This window comes from Budorcas taxicolor, chromosome 3 (assembly GCF_023091745.1).
Source record: "Budorcas taxicolor isolate Tak-1 chromosome 3, Takin1.1, whole genome shotgun sequence".
NCBI lineage: Eukaryota > Metazoa > Chordata > Mammalia > Artiodactyla > Bovidae > Budorcas > Budorcas taxicolor.
Window position 1 is genome coordinate 40,793,507 of NC_068912.1, and position 17,137 is coordinate 40,810,643.

The 17,137-nt window shown below is 33.6% G+C and overlaps 1 protein-coding gene across 1 annotated transcript in view; it reads left to right on the forward strand.

Annotated features, from left to right (window-relative positions):
• COL11A1 (collagen type XI alpha 1 chain) overlaps positions 1-17,137 on the forward strand; it is a 222,042-nt gene that overhangs the window by 159,648 nt on the left and 45,257 nt on the right. Inside the window, exons 42-46 of the mRNA XM_052638265.1 lie at positions 3,879-3,986; positions 9,662-9,769; positions 10,672-10,725; positions 11,806-11,859; positions 12,369-12,476. Of these exons, the coding sequence (XP_052494225.1) occupies positions 3,879-3,986; positions 9,662-9,769; positions 10,672-10,725; positions 11,806-11,859; positions 12,369-12,476 (432 nt within the window). The remainder of the gene's footprint in view (positions 1-3,878; positions 3,987-9,661; positions 9,770-10,671; positions 10,726-11,805; positions 11,860-12,368; positions 12,477-17,137) is intronic.

Here is a 17,137-nt window from a genome sequence, read left to right on the forward strand (position 1 = left end):
GTAATAGCATGTGTTTAATCAGTAGGTAGCATCAGAGATTTTCACTTTTCCATTTATAGATATGTAATATAAAATCATTGTAGAATATGCTGTTATCAAAAATATCTAGACATAGTAGATTTGAAATAACTAATGGGAAAGGAAATTGCGATTGTACTTTAGGGCACAAATATTCATTGGAAATGTCTCTTCTTGTTTTAATCCACTGTTTCATAGTTAATGAGCTGTGACAAGATTATAAGCAATTTTTTTTAACTTTAAGGAAGCAAAATGTTTTTATTGTTAATCTTACTGCAGGTTTCACAAGCAAGATGGCAATCTGAAATTTAATATTAGGAATGCTTCAGGGAGTAATTAAAATAGTAAAGTTTGCAATAAAGATAGTATATTATATCTAGCAACTATACATATTATCAATGATTCAAATTAGCATTATTTCTCTGCTTGATATATGTGAAAATATTTATTTTATTATTTTTGGATATTAAATATACTTCACTACAAAATAAACAAGCATTCTTTTCTTAAATAAAAGCTGTGAGTTATTTTCATGTGTCAATTATAATGTGTCCTGTTAAGATAATACATATTTCTCAGTTATATACCACATCCTCTGTGGAAAGTATATATTCAATTGATATTCATCTGCAAATTTGATAAATTTCTACTGACTACACATGAGTTTATTTAGGAATTAAATTTTTTAACATATCCATAATTTATAAAAGACCAGTGCAGATATCTAATCATATGATTATGTTTTTAAGTATATTATTATTTATAGTTATGTAATACATGCAGTTGTTATTTTAAGCTTTTGAAATCAAATCATGAGTATTTACAGGACAAAATTCAGTTACAAATGCTATATTAATGCCTTTACAAAATAATAGTAGAAAACTTAGGATACAATGGTAACTGTGTAAGGAATATTTAGAATGATGTCTCATGATTTAAATTCTCAGAATAATACAACTTTGGAGAGAGGAGGTTGTCATCCTGAGCATAAAGAATGGTTGGAATTTTAACAGTACAGGAAAAGACGAAGGACTGTCCAAGGTAGAAGATAAATGGGACCAAAAAATCAGATGTAAAAATGGGCACGTCGTCTTAGAGGGATAATGAGAGATTTAGTATTTCACATAGAAACAATTTTCACAAAGAAACAATTTGCACGTAACAATTTAAAATGTAAAGTAAAACAAAAAATTTATTGAGTGTGATTATATTAATATTTTTCTGAGAAGATAAAGGATAAATATGTTCTCAAAAAATGCATCAACTCAAACTATTTAGACTTCTGTATATTTGTTATTGTTCAATTTCTAAGTCTTATCTAACTCTTTTTGACCCCAAGGATTGCAGAATGCCAGGCTTCACTGTACCTTACTCTCTCGTGGAGTTTGCTCAAATTCATGTCCATTGTGTCAGTGATACTATCTAACCATCTCATCCTCTACCACCCTCTTTTCCTTTTGCCTTCTATCTTATTCAATATGAGTGTCTTTTCCAGTGAGTCAGCTCTTCGCATCAGGTGGCCAAAGTATTGGAAATTCAGCTTCAGCATCGGTCCTTCCAGTGAATATTCAGGATTGATCTCCTTTAGAATGGACTGGTTGGATCTTCTTGCAGTCCAGGGGACTCTCAAGAGTCTTCTCCAACACTACAGTTCAAAGCATCAATTCTTTGGTGCTCAGTTTTCTTTACAGTCCAAGTCTCACATCCACACGTGACTATTGGAACAACCAGAGCTTGACTAGACAGAACTTTGCTGGCAAAGTAATGTCTCTGCTTTTTAATACGCTGTCTAGGTTGGTCATAGCTTTTCTTCCAAGGAGCAAGTGTCTTTTAATTTCATGGCTACAGTTGCCATTTGCAGCAATTTTGGAGCTTCTCCCCCCAAAAAGTCTCTCAATGTTTCCATTGTTTGCCCATCTATTTGACATGAAGTGATGGGACCAGATGCCATAGTCTTAGTTTTATGAATGTTGAATTTTAAGCCAACTTTTTCACTCTCCTCTTTCACTTTCATCAAGAGGCTCTTTAGTTCTTCTTCAGTTTCTGCCATAAGGGTGGTGTCATCTGCATATCTGAGGTTATTAATATTTCTCCCAGCAATCTTGATTCCAGCTTGTGCTTCATCCAGCCTGACATTTCGTATGATGTACTCTGCATATAAGTTAAATAAGCAGGGTGATGTATAAGACAGAAATAGTTTGTAATCCTCTGCAATCAAGGAATAGTTCAATAAAAGTGAATAGGTGCTACATTTAGAGAAATTCCAATTTGATAGCCCCTGAGAGTTGTTAATGTCTTCATTTCTGAGAAGCAATGGGTGGCTTTGTGGAGTAAAGCCCAGGGAAGAGTCCTTGGTCAGGGTTGCTATTGACTAGTTCCCTGATTACTGGAAGGACACTTAACTTCTTATGTTCTTCATCTTTTAAGACTGCTATTCTATTCCTGGGCTTCCCTGATAGTTCAGTTGGTAAAGAATCTGCCTGCAGTGCAAGTAGACCCCGGTTTGATTCCTGGGTCCGGAAGATTCTACAGCTACACCAAAAGCTCCATGGAATCTTTCTGGGAGTCAAGTGACAAATAAATGTTAAACTGACTTTTAAATTGTAAAGTACTATGTTAACACAAGTTGTTGTCATTATCATTGCTTTTATGTTCATATGTAATTAGTGTCCTAGCTAATAAAAATAGAAATTAGAACAAAGTCAGTAATTCATATTTGTAAAATAAAATTATTTCTGATTACATAGGCAGAATAATATTAGTTAAAAATGTGAAAGTACTGCATTTTCCAGCTTTTTAAATCATTTGAGTTTTCAAATGATGAAATTATCTAAACTTCTTAATTATTAAGGGAATCTGCTAAAAATCATATGTTCTAATATTTCACATTTAGTTCAATTCTGAATTAAAAGAATAAATTATACTTTGAATTTAATCCAAAGACATTATTCTTGTTACCTTTCGTTTGAATTTGAATGAAATTTGAATGAAATTTCAGTTTTCATTTGAAAATTAAAGATGGTAAAAGGTTAACTTTGAGCTTTATATGACTTAGTAGATCTATGTTTGCATTTATTTTTGCTTTAAATAATACTTTTTTAAAATTTTTGATAAGATAATTAACATGAAGGCAGAATCCACACTTTCTAAAATTTTACATATTAGGTATTCTTAAAGCAAAATAAATTAAAACATATGGCATCTATTTTGAAATTCAAATGGACATATCTACTCAAATGTGAATTATCTGTCTAGTATTCATAATAAAACCAAATGATCCCTATAGGACTCTAAGATAAATTTAAGGACTTATTTTCTTGGAAAAAGTCCAAGCTCTGGGATAGTGATTATTAAACTTTATTATGTAAAAAATTATATTTGTACATTAATGCAATGACAATTTCTGAACTTATTTTTAAGACTAAGACATTGTGATTGAGTGAGTTTAAGGTGAAGTACAGAAATCATTTTGAAAATGCTAGTCTTAGACAGTGTAACCTGCCAATTCATGATAATACAGGGAGAAAATTATATAGTAAGGTACCATTGCATTTATGTCTTATAAAGCATTGTGAACAATTAGGAACACTCAAATGAAAAAGAAAAAGGCTGTAAAATGTTACGATATATTATTTTGAAATACTTTTCTTCCTATCAGTATTTCTTAACTTCAATATCTGTGCTTAATATTGGGGCTAGAATTTAATCTTTTAAATTGTGAGTATTATTCTGAGATTTTAAAATTATCTGAAAGTGACTTTTATGTTATACCAACTATAAAATGTCAATACTGAATAAGTGATTCCTAAGTATCTCTTTTTCCATCTTTAATAACAAAATACCTTTTTCCCCTACATTAGGGCTCACCAGGAGAACGTGGATCAGCAGGAACAGCTGGCCCAATTGGTTTGCCAGGGCGGCCAGGACCCCAGGGTCCCCCTGGTCCAGCTGGAGAGAAAGGTGCTCCAGTAAGTAATTTCAAGGAGGAAATATATTATACTGCCACCCTGCACAAGTTATTACTTTTTATTCAAGGATGTTAGCTCTTCATACTCCACTGCATTCTTCCTGCGTATGTGCCTGCCATGTAAACACACTTCTTTTTGTATTTATAATACAGAAAACTTCAAATTCAATTAAGTAAGATGACATTTTCCACACCTTATGAAACCCTAATACCTGTGAGGGAATTGGATATTATTAATGTAAAAGCTTCTGATTTTGCTCCTTTTAAAAGTCCTTTTAAAATTGGACTTTTGATTAAAACTGTATTTTACAGCATAGAGTTAGAAAAATGAGCACTTTTCACTCCTATACAAAACTATATTTCATTTCCAATATACAACTTCATTTCCAATCACTTTCATAGTCTATAAGTGAAATACATAGGAAGTGGCTGCCCTTTTTTATGTAATTTATGTTTTGATCTACAGTGAAAGAGGTGGAAAATATCTGGTCAATTATTTTATCTTATATCTCCTGTTTAAAAATTTTACATTTAAATAATCAATGTATTATATTCATTAGATTTATGTTTCATCATCAAGCTTTCTTTCCTAATCTTGTTACTGTTTTGATTTAATCATACTAATTTTCAAAAAAGAAAGTTAAAGCATTCTCTCATCCTCCATGGTTAAAGCAAAAACCCAGTAAATGTATATAAAAGTTGCTGACCATCATAAGTAAAAATATAAGTTCAATACTTTTGTGTATATGTAAGTCTTGACATATATAATTTAGTTTAAGTCTATAATCTTCAAAATACCTTTTTATCACTAAGACCTTAGTTTTAGCGAGTTGAGTCTGATTTAGCATGTTGCTTTCATTGTCCATTGACATTAATGTTTGTGATTTTTTTAGTATTTTCAAATTACAATGACTATTTTTCTGTAATCTACTACCTTTTAGAAACACTTAGAATAATTAGAGTGGGTGGAATTTTGGGGTGACAGAGAAAAGCATTTTTAATTGCTGAAAATTTTTTAAAGCAATACATTTCCAGCTTCAAATACATTTGAAGAAAATTTATACATTGTTTTCTGAGATGTTAATGGAAAAGCATAAAAAATTGTTCTTTGTCTCCCTCTTAGAATTTCTATAATTTCTAACCAATCTCAGAAACCAAAGATTTGTCTATAAAACCTTTATAGTATACTGTGCACTGGAAGGGGATATAAAACACAGATTCAGGACATTTCATTCATTCAGGACATTTTTGATTTTCACTCAAAAATCCAGGGCACTCATATTTTGGCACAGCACAATGAAGAATGTATACAGAGAAAAAGAATATGCATTGCTTTAAGTGTAAATTGAGACTATCTAATACTTATTAGAGAAGTACAGAATTCCCTGAAGATAATTGAATTCTGAGTTTTAACTTGGTTAAATACCTAGAATTTATGAAGAAAAAGTAAAATATTGAAATGAATGTAAGAATATGGAAAAGTATTGAAAGTTATAATAAGTTACTTTGGTGATGTAGAAGAGAAATTATTGATCAAAAGCCTTTCTAAGAGCTAAGATTTGGCCTGGGTTTTGGTATTAGTTGATAGCATGAGTCGTAAGGGAAAGGAGAATGCTCTGCCCATCCATTCTCTCTCAATTATTCCCACCATGAGAAAAAGTCCAAGATGTTCATTCTATTGTTCTTTTATTAAACAGGATTGAAGATAGTAGCATAACATTCTTACAGAATTGTGGGGTGAAAGTATTCATAAACCTCCATGCAGAAGTTCAGTAAAAACTGATAGAGACATTGGCTTAGATGTTATATGAAGCCTTTTACCTCTTCCTAAACCCAAATATAAATTTTGATTCTTAACTCCTCTGAACAATTTGTATTATAATTTGTCATATAACTATCAGTAAGTTAAGGCTTGGATAAAGAAGGGAAGACAAGATAGTGATCTGTGAAAGGCAAGTCCTTGGTCTATTTACCTACCAAACAACCACCTTGGAAGGGAGAAAATGGAAAACAAGAGCCATGAATATCCATATGACCTCTGGCAATAACCGGCCTAATCTATATCCCCAAATTAATCATCCAGATAAGAAACTTGGAGGAATAGGGGGTGCTGGAAAGCAAGTAAAGTAAAGAAAGCTAAAACTTTTTCTACCTAAGTGCATTGATAGAAATATTTTGATGTAAAGAATGATTATTGAAGAAACCTACTAATTGTATTATGGAGGTACTAGATTGAAGGACTACAGATAGGAAGCTATGTGGATAATACATCTATCTGAGACTGCTATACAAATGGGGGGATGCCAGATCCAAAACACAGTGAAGTCAATATAGTGACCATAAATTGATTAGGCATTAGTAGGTGTAGATACAAGGAAACATAATTTTCAGTTTCAAGAACATGTAAATATAATTGAAGAGAGAATGATCCATGTCAGGATTGCAAATCTGGGCGTTATTTCGAACAAGTTTGATGTAGGATCTATATTATTGAGTCTCCATTTGATGCAGTATTGAGGAAAGAGAATAAAGATCTAGACTCTTTAGGGAAAATTGTAATGGTGAGAGTTCTGAAAGGATCCAGTAAGAGGGAGAGCAAGAGAGACTGTCTGTGAGTGATATGGAATATATCCAGTGGCACACCGTCATGAAGGCCAAGAGAGAAAAGAGTTTCCGTTGTTGAATGTTGTAAGTGATCAAGAATGCTCAAAGTTGAGAACTAAAGATAAGACAGACCAGGATTTGGCCATTGGGCATTCAAGACTTCAGGGTAATTTCAGTGGGGTTCAAAAAGAAGGTGGATGATAAAGGAGTGGAATAAGTGCATACAGAACACTTCAGTTAAGCCTGAGCTTAGAATAATAGGGAGTCAGGAGGTGGGAATACCAGCAAAATTTAATGCATTGCTTCTGGTTATTACTATTATTGTGATGCAGTTATATTTATCTCCCTGGAGAAGGAAATGGCAACCCACTCCAATATTCTTGCCTGGAAAATCCCATGGACAGAGGAGCCTGGTAGGCTATAGTCCATGGAGTTGCAAAGAGTCGGACATGACTTCGCTTTCATTTTCAGTTTATATTTATCTACTTAACAAACAATAAGAAATAATCAATGAAAAGTGAGGAAGTAAGGATGTCAGAGTAAACTAATGTTGCTCGCTTTGAGCTGATAAGAATTGAGCTGGGAGCTCAGTTCTATTATTTATTTTGTTCATTATTTGGGATGTTAATATGTCTAATCCTTTGTTTCCTTATTTCTGAAAAAAAAAAAAAAACCTTAATATTTTGTGATGAGTAGATGAAATTGTAGTTCTTTCACTTTGTAGGATTATCATCATCATTGGGTGTAAACCAGAGTTTTCATCAAAAGATTGATTAATAACTAGAAAATAAATGCATAAATTAGCTTTTGAATCAGAAGGGATGGATTTCGTGAATTATAATAAAAGATGAGGGTATGGATAAGGCTAAGTTTACACAGAGTCAAACAAAGGACATGGGGATGATTAGCTAATTTTATCAGTGTTAATGTAATATTCAGCTATTAATATTGGTGAAGAAGTAGAAGTAATGAAATAAACATTGCTTAAGGAGAGGTCAGCGATGTTTCTGGTAGTCCTGTAGGTTATGGGCTAAGATATCCATAATAGGGAAGGCATTTACCATCTTGCAGGGTTGTAAAATGAAGAATCTAAATTTAGATTGTTATAGATCTGTTGAAAGGTTATCCCTGATTCTACTCATACCAGGATCAAAAGAAATAAACAGCAGGTGATTCCTGGCAAGCGATTATGCGTACTATAACAAATGCAGATAAGAATTAATTTGTTTAATTTACACATACTCTCATAGATTCAATTTTTGGAGTTCAGATTCTGAAGGAAATTCAGTTTAGCGAGAAATATCTGAATCAGTTGATGTGTTCAAAGTAGTGACATTCACTGTAATAGCATAACACATTTTATGAGTGGAGATAGGTTTGTGACATTGTAATATTTAATTTGAATGAAATAAAAGGTCTCCAGTGTGACAATGGAGATATTATTAAATGATGATTATGACATAGTTTTGAAAAATGAGATCGTATGGAACCCAACAAAGTAATAAACTTATAAATGTTGTTTTATAGATATTTATTTTTGTCATTAAGCAATAGATTAATTCAACTAATACTCCTTAAATGGCTATCATGGGCCACAGGCCAGGAAGATACAATGGAATACAAAAACAGTTTCTTCTCCTACAGTTCATTGTCTGATGGAGCATTGGAAAATAATCAAAGAATCACTAAGTACATGTATAATTACAAACTCTGGTTAATGACATAAAGAAATGTACTGATGTATATCAGATTATGACAGAGAGACCTCAGCTGGAGTCAGAGCCTTTCCTTGGACAGGGCACTGATGATGGAATGTAAAAGATGAGGAGGAATTAACTAAGTGGAGGGTCCTCCTAGAGGCATTCCAGGCAAATGAACAACACGTGCTCAGGCCAAGTAACAGGAAGGAAATGTCATCAAGTTTAAAAAAAGATCTAGAGGAGCCGAAATACAGAGCAATGGCAAAGGCAGTAAAACCAGGTGATGGGGAGACTGCACTAGCAGCTTGCTCTTTATCTTAGGAATGGTAAACAAGTAAACTGAGTAAAGAATGTTGTTAAGATTATCTGTCTCTCTGGTTACAACATACGGAATAGTTTGGAAGTAAGAATAGATGTGAGATAGGAAGAAGGTATTTCAACAGTTCAGAGGAAGGCTATTAGTATTTTGGGATAAGATATTAATGGTGGAGATAAAGTGAAGTAAATATATTCAAGAGATAAAACTTGGAAAGGAGGTGGTAAGGGACAGGGAAGGGGGCAGATAGTGGGGCCAGGATAATGTAAAGGCAGGAACTAATGACATGGATTCCCAGATTGTACAACAGGAGGAAAGATAGAACTACCAAGTACAATCAAAAAATAACTCTGTGCAGAACTGTGATGAGGTCTTCACTTTTAGGAAAGGAATTTTTGCCATCTTCATTACCAAGGCTCTACTTTTTCAATTATACAATATACTTAAATTTTAAAAGAGCAAAATAATGCCACTGTCAAAAGATAAAGAAAAATTTTTAAGATGCTAACAACCTTTAATTCTGAATCAAAAGCAAGGAAATCAAAATGCAAAATCTAGAAAAATTCATGAAACATTTGTTAAAAATGAAAAACATCTACACATAAAGCATATTATGAAGTTGGGCATGTGAACAAATGCATTTTATGGTTTTTGAGGCCTACCAGCCACTGCCCAGCTATTTCAGTAGCAATACAGAATGTAAAGGGTCAGTAACTTTTCAAAAACATAAAGCATCTGATTTTTAATATATAATGCTTGATTTGAAAATGTGTGGTTCAAAGGAAAATTCTATTGATTATTTTTGTTGATTGTTGATTATTTTTTATGAGATTCATAAATGGTTAGCAATGATAGTGTTCTTAGTGACAAAAGAATGTGGGATATTTCATGTTATCATTTGCTACTGAGAAAATGCATTTTGAGTAAAAATCAAAACAATTTCCTTGTTAAATATGGAAGCCAGGGTATGACTCTTGTAGCTTCACTTATAAATTGAGTGGCAAATTCATAGGTTTCTTACAGCCAAGTAATGACTTGGTGGATTTTTCAATGCAGGGAGAAAAAGGTCCCCAAGGTCCGGCAGGGAGAGATGGAGTACAAGGCCCTGTGGGTCTCCCAGGGCCTGCGGGGCCTGCTGGCTCCCCTGGAGAAGATGGAGACAAGGTGAGTACTCTTTATGTTAGTACATACCATGAAAAAGAAATTTTTTCTCAAAAATCCTAGATATAATCTTTCTTAAGATTAGATATAAAATCTAAAGTTATATTTTTCAAAGTTTCAATATAGCTTTCTCTTGCTCAAAAGTTTTAATTTAGGGGCTTAGAATTAAAATTTTCCTGTGAAATAGTATGTGAGATCTAAACAAGACAAGAACAATGGTAGTGAGAAAAATGAGCAGATGCCAAAAGCTCTTATCTGTTTTTAATATTTCTCATATAAATGTGAAATTAAAGTAATTAGTTGTATACATTTAACCACAGTGTCTTGGATTTGTAGAGTTAAAATTTAAGAATGAGCTGCATACATATTTTATAATCCTGTACTTCTCTATTTCTTACTAATGTGTAAGTGAAGATTCTAAGCTCTTGATTTTAAACGTATAGCTGTGTTGTGTTTGAATTGAATATACTTTCTAGCATTACTGTGAAATTATATAACAAAATTTGTTAATCAGTGTGCTGATAATGCTTTATCCTTTAGCAGTTGGAAAACTAGGAGAAAAAATAGATTGATTTTTGATTAATGTGTAATTATATTTTTATATAAATCAGTGTATTTCCATTATCAGTTTATACTGGTGATATTTCAGATGAAATTGATTTTGTGAATTGAAAATCCCAGCTGTAATAGTCCTCAGAGTTCAGCTGATTTTTGCTTTTCTGTATGCTTATCAGTTCTAGACAGCAATATTAGTCAATACAGGAGAGTGATCACTAGGCTTTTCCAATTTAAATAGTGACATTAAATGCTATCACATAATTTAGTCATAAGATGATAGTGATCATAATGCAATGACAGGTGTGGCATATTAGATATAAATTTTAACTCAAATATTTCAAATTCAGGGTGAAATTGGTGAACCAGGACAAAAAGGCAGCAAGGGTGACAAAGGAGAAAACGTGAGTTTCCTACTTCTTATTGAGGGGGATTTATTAATTTAATTTCTTTTGCTATTAACCATGGATTTTTTTCAGTTACTATTTCCTTATGTCTCCCTATAATATTACTACTATATTACCTCTGCGGTAACTAATCAGTTTGAGATTTGGTCAATTCTAATAAAACCTCTTTTCAAAACTTTGTGTTAAGAAATGAAATAATTCAAACCTTAAAACCTCAGAATGAGACTAAACTATCTACAATTTTTCCCTCCATTGCTTTTACATTGTTAGTTCAAATACCATATACTTTAAAGACAGATAACATCTTTGTATTGCTATGAAAAAGATACTGACCTAGTGGAAACCTGAAAGGAACCTGCCAGTCCCTCAACCAAATCTCCAGAGCCTAGGCTTCAAAAATTGTACCCAATGTGTGGCAGTTTTAAGAAAAAGAGCAGTACAATTCCATGACTCCAGTGTCTGGATCTTTTATAGTGCCTGATTGTGTAAAAAAAAAAAAAGAATACAGTTAAGAAAATATATTTATGCATGGAAGACTCATAAAGCTACTGAAATCTATTGCTTAAAGTAAGGAGTTCTGGTTTACTGAATACATAACACTGAATTTGCATGTGTTTACATATGAGAAAAATTCCAAGTTTTCATATATCATTACTTTCTGTCTATATAGAATTCCCCACAACCTATTTTTCTTTTGGAAAATATTGTATATATGAACATTTTCATGTCTCTTTTTGACACATAGATATCTCACTAAAGAAATCTGATATTTTGAAAATTTTCAAGTGTGAAACTTTGACATGATTTATAAATATTGGCATAGAAATCCTTTTTTAAATATCAACTACTACAAATGAGAATGTTTTCAATAACTGCCAATTTAAAAGTGATTGCAAGTAAGCAAGGCTGAGGCTCAAGAAGTAAAATAAATAATGGTTGACTGAACTAAATGCAAAAACCTTTTTTCCCCAAAAAGTGTATAGAGGCTTAATAGATTTTGATCAATCAAATGTTCTGTGCTATATAACTGAGGCTCTTTTGGCTTCAGTTTCAAATTTACTGATTATTTCATTTCAGGGTCCTCCTGGTCCCCCAGGTCTTCAAGGTCCAGTTGGTGCCCCTGGAATTGCTGTAAGTGCTCCTCTTTGTTCAGCAAATCTTAAGTCCTTATTATTCTCTGATTAAATAGATCCATGAACTGTCACATAACCAGTTGATTTCATGTGATAATTTGTTTGTATGCTTAACATTGAATCAAGTTTAAATTATCTAATATAGGTAGCCAAGTTGACTTTATAAATAAAAAACACTGTGACTTCATTGGAAGATAGCTAATAACCAGTTGGGAAGTACTTAATTTGTAGGACATTCTGAACATTATTTTCCTTTGTTACATAGCTCTTATTTCACTTGGTAAACATGAGAAAAATCAAAATCAGTCATATTCCATAATCAAATAATGTAAAGCAAAACAAACAATGGTATATTTGCAGCAGATAGTACAAATTTTACCTACTTATCACTTGGTTGCTTATAATAGACCAACTTTGATTAAATGAGAAATGATTATATTTTTATGATGTCTTATGGCAGAATCATGATTTTTCCAGCTTGTGATCATTTGTATTGGTCTTCTCTAGGGAGGTGATGGTGAACCAGGTCCCAGAGGTCAGCAGGGGATGTTTGGACAAAAAGGTGATGAGGGTGCAAGAGGTTTCCCAGGACCTCCTGGTCCCATAGGTCTTCAGGTAAGATGTTTTCTGCATTGCACATCCAGTCATTCCCACTTACTTCTCACACCAGGTTTTCTGGTGGATGTAAAACAAAGCAGTGGTCCTTTTTTCTGTCTAGAAACTCTGTTTTTAAGTATAATAACCATTTTACTTAAACATATATATGAACTTTAACTGCTTTTTGCCAATTACTATTAATTTTTCTGAAACTGCATAAGTCTTGGTTTCTGTAGGTTTAATACTGGTTTTTTTCATTCTCATTGTATATGGAAAATGAATGACAAGCTTCTTTAAGTGTATATTGAAAAATCACAATGTTAGAACGTTTCTTTCACATATCTCATAGCAGGAAAATTAGTACTCCAGATGGCTAGCAGAAACTATGAGCCTTTTGAGAAATAGCAAACTGTCAATCACAACTGGGGCTTCTCAGGTGGTGCTAGTGGTAAAGGATCTTCCTGCCAGTGAAGTAGACGCAAGAGACTGGTTCCTTTTCTGGGTGGGGAAGATCCCCTGGAGTGGGAAATGGTAACTCACTCCAGTTTTTTTGCCTGGACAATTCCAGGGACAGAGGAGCCGGTGGGCTACAGTCCATGAGGTGGCAGAGTCAGACACGACTAAGTGACTGAGCGCACACACACACACACACACACACACACACACACAATTGTAACTATTAACAGAAATTGCCAACAGCAAATGTTAAGCAATAAGAGGTAAAATAGGCTTCCCTTCCCTGGTGGCTCAGATCATAAAGAATTTACCTATCATGTAGGAGACTGGGTTCTATCCCTGGGTCAGGAAGATTCCCCTGGAGAAGCGAATGTCTACCCATTCCAGTATTTTTTACCTGGAGAATTCTGGGGGTCACAAAGAGTCAGGCAGGACCTAGCGACTAACACTTTCACAATAGGTAAAATAAATAAATTAACATTCAGTTCCATTCAGCCACTCAGTCATGTCCGATTCTGCAACCCCATGGACTGCAACACTACAGGTTTCCCTGTCCATAACCAACTCATGGAGCTTGCTCAAACTCATGTCCATGGAGTCAGTGATGCTATCCAACCATCTCATCCTCTGTCATCCCCTTCTCCTCCTGCCTTCAATCTTTCCCAGCATCAGGGTTTTTTCCAATGAGTCAGTTCTTCGCATTAGGTGGCCAAAGTATTGGAGCTTCAGCTCCAATCACTTAAATAACTTAAATGATTAAAATAATCTTTAAAATAACTTCTTAGAATTATAATTTGTATTTTAGTAAACCCATTAGGAAGTATGAGGTTGTAAAACATTGTAGGCCAAGAAATTGTCTTTAAATATAGCTTATAACTGGGTTGTTAGGCAAAACATTGTATAGTAGATATCTGTCTGAGTTGTCTTTCTTCCATATGATGTTAACTGCTTCCTACAAACTGTGGAAACATCTGGCTTTCTTCTGCCACTTGTTTATTCGATACTTACCTAGTGATTCTCTAAAAAAATCATAAAATTGTTGATATTTGGGTATATATGGATATTAGTTATGCCACATTAGCAATTTTAGAAATGATTAAATCATCTAGTTCATAATAATTTTTAATATTAAGTGCCTTATTAGTATATAATTATATGTTACATTATTAAATATAACAATTATTGTTATAGCCCTCAATGGATATCTACCAGTGAACATAATATTGTAATTTTCTACATTTTTTATTGCCAAAATAGTTTCTTTTCAACTTGAGTAGTATAAAAGTATCATATCATATTTTCATTTAACCCTTTTATTCTTATTGCTGTCATTTAGTTGCTAAGTTGTGTCCAGCTCTTTGCAATCCCACAGACTGTAGCCCACCAGGTTCCTCTGTCCATGGGATTTCACGGGCAAGAATACTGGAGAGGGTTGTCATTTCCTTCCCTAGGGGATCTTCCCAACCCAGGGATTGAACTTGGGTCTCTTGTATTGGCAGGCAGATTCTTTACCTCTGAGAAAGCAGGGAAGCCCCATTTATACTTATTAGATGATAATAAATAAACAATCCTGAGCAATATATATCAGTATGTAGGCTGCTGCTGCTGCTAAGTCGCTTCACTCGTGTCCGACTCTGTGCGACCCCATAGGTGGCAGCCCAGCAAGCTCCTCCGTCCCTGGGATTCTCCAGGCAAGAATACTGGAGGGCTTGTCATGTCCATCTCCAATGCATGCATGCATGATAAGTCACTTCAATCGTGTCCGACTCTATGCAACCCTATGGATAGCAGCCAACCAGGCTCCTCTGTCCACAGGATTCTCTAGGCAAGAATACTGGAGTGGGATGCCATTTCCTTCTTCACAGTTGTATGAGCAGCGCATATATTTGAAAGTAACAAGGCATTAGAAATTAGATTGCTGATGTATATATTACCATTCATTTTCTGCTTTTTCATTTAACTGATTATTCTGAATTCTATAAGGTTGTAATTTAGAAATTTAGTTCTCATGATTAAAAAGGTGCCTTGTAACTTATATTTACAAAATATTGTATTTTTAAAAGTCTTCATCTACACAGAGTAAGAAATATGATCTTTGAGGACGGTGACTCAAGAAATCAATTCCCCAAAAAATTGATTATATTTTCCCAGAATACCTCTTTAAATCAGGAATCTGAAAAGATGTTAATGTAATTAACATGCTCACAATTGTGTCTTCATCCTTTAATTGAGTCTTTGTGGCAGAATAGATGTTAGCAATTATATTAGACATTAATAATAATAATGTAGTAGTCTAGTTGCTTACTATTTGTCTCCATATGAAAACACACATACAATGAGAGTTCTTGGCCTGAATTCATTTTTTATTTCATCATTGAAGAGGTAAATTCTTTTAAATTAACAGATCTTATAGCAGAATCTCTCTGTGCATAAATTACTCCTTAGAAAAGTGCTGGGACATTTGAAAACTGACTAACACCGGAGTGCCATTTTGCACATTTAGCTGCTGCAAAAAAAGAATTTGACTCAATGTGTTTCTACGGATTTGAATAATAAGAATATTCTGTCTAAACTTGGCACTTCCCTGATAACTCAGTTGGTAAAGAATAACCCTACAATGCAGGAGACCCCGGTTCAATGACTGAGTCAGAAGAACTGCTGGAGAAGGATAGGCTATCCACTCCAGTATTCTCGGGTTTCCCTTGTTGCTCAGCTGGTAAAGAATCCGCCTGCAATGCAAGAGAATTTGAACTATAATCAAACTTCATAAAAAGAGATAAATATTTCAATATTTTTCTATTGGGTGGTTTCTACTGAACTAATATCAAGAATAACATGCATAAATAAAAATGGCAATGCAGACTAGGCATGTTATAGAAATACAAGACAGCTATGAACTAATATTATATAACATTCAATTTGGAAATCACAAATCAGATGCACTGTATACTACAGTTGGTGGGATATAAGGAATGTGATTGTTAATTTATGTGGTGTTAATAAGAGCTTAATTATGTTTACATTGTAATGCTTAGTACTTAAGGAAATGGGCTTAAACTGAAACATTTATTTCATCTGTGTTAAAAATCTACTTGTCTTTCTAAGAATTTGAGTTCATGTTCTCCATTAATGAATTAGAATCTCTTTGGTTGTGGATCTTGGAATCTAAAACTTTAGTGACCTCTTTCAGATTATCTTTAAGCAGGATAAAATTGGAAACACTACCTGGCTATTTCCTCCCAGGAACTTCTCTAGTAATTCTAGAAGCTAGCATCAGTTGATGATAACCATTTGGCAAGTACATATGATAGGCCATTTTCCTAGACATCTAACCTACAAATGAGAAAAAATAAATGAAATTCTGGTATATGCTATTATAAATCAGTAATTAAGATTTCCTCATACAAATGAATATACAGAATATTAAAAAATTTACAAATATACTCAGTAAAGTATCCTCTCTCCAAACTGAGAGTCATATGGAATTGGTACATCACAAAAACAATTTCATGACTTATTACAAGCATTTAAAAACTGAAATATAACAAGATAAGGATAAAAATATCAAATATCATCATCTATCTATTCAAGATTACTTTTTTCTTTTTTAAATTTATTTATTTTAATTGGAGGCTAATTACTTTACAATATTGTATTGGTTTTTGCCATATATTGACATGAATCAGCCATGAGTGTACATGCGTTCCCCATCCAGAACTCTCCTCCCTCTTCCCTCCCCATCCCGTACTTCTGGGTCATCCCAGTGCACCAGTTGTGAGTACCCTGTCTCATGCATTGAACCTGGACTGGAGAACTATTTCACACATGGTATATAGATGTTTCAATGCTATTCTCTCAGATCATCCCACCCTCGCCCTCTCTCACAGAGTCCAATAGGCTGTTATGTACATCTGTGTCTCCTTCGCTGCCCCGCATATAGGGTTATTGTTACCATCTTTCTAAATTCCATATACATGCATTAGTATACTGTATTGGGCTTGGTGTGCTGCGGTTTGTGGGGTTGCAAAGAGTCGGACACAACTGAGCAACTGAACTGAACTGATATTGTATTGGTGTTTTTCTTTCTGACTTACTTCACTCTATATAATAGGCTCCAGTTTCATCCACCTCATTAAAACTGATTAAATGTATTCTTTTTAATATTCCATTGTGTATATGTACCATAGCTTTCTTATCCATTCATCTGCTGATGGACACACGTA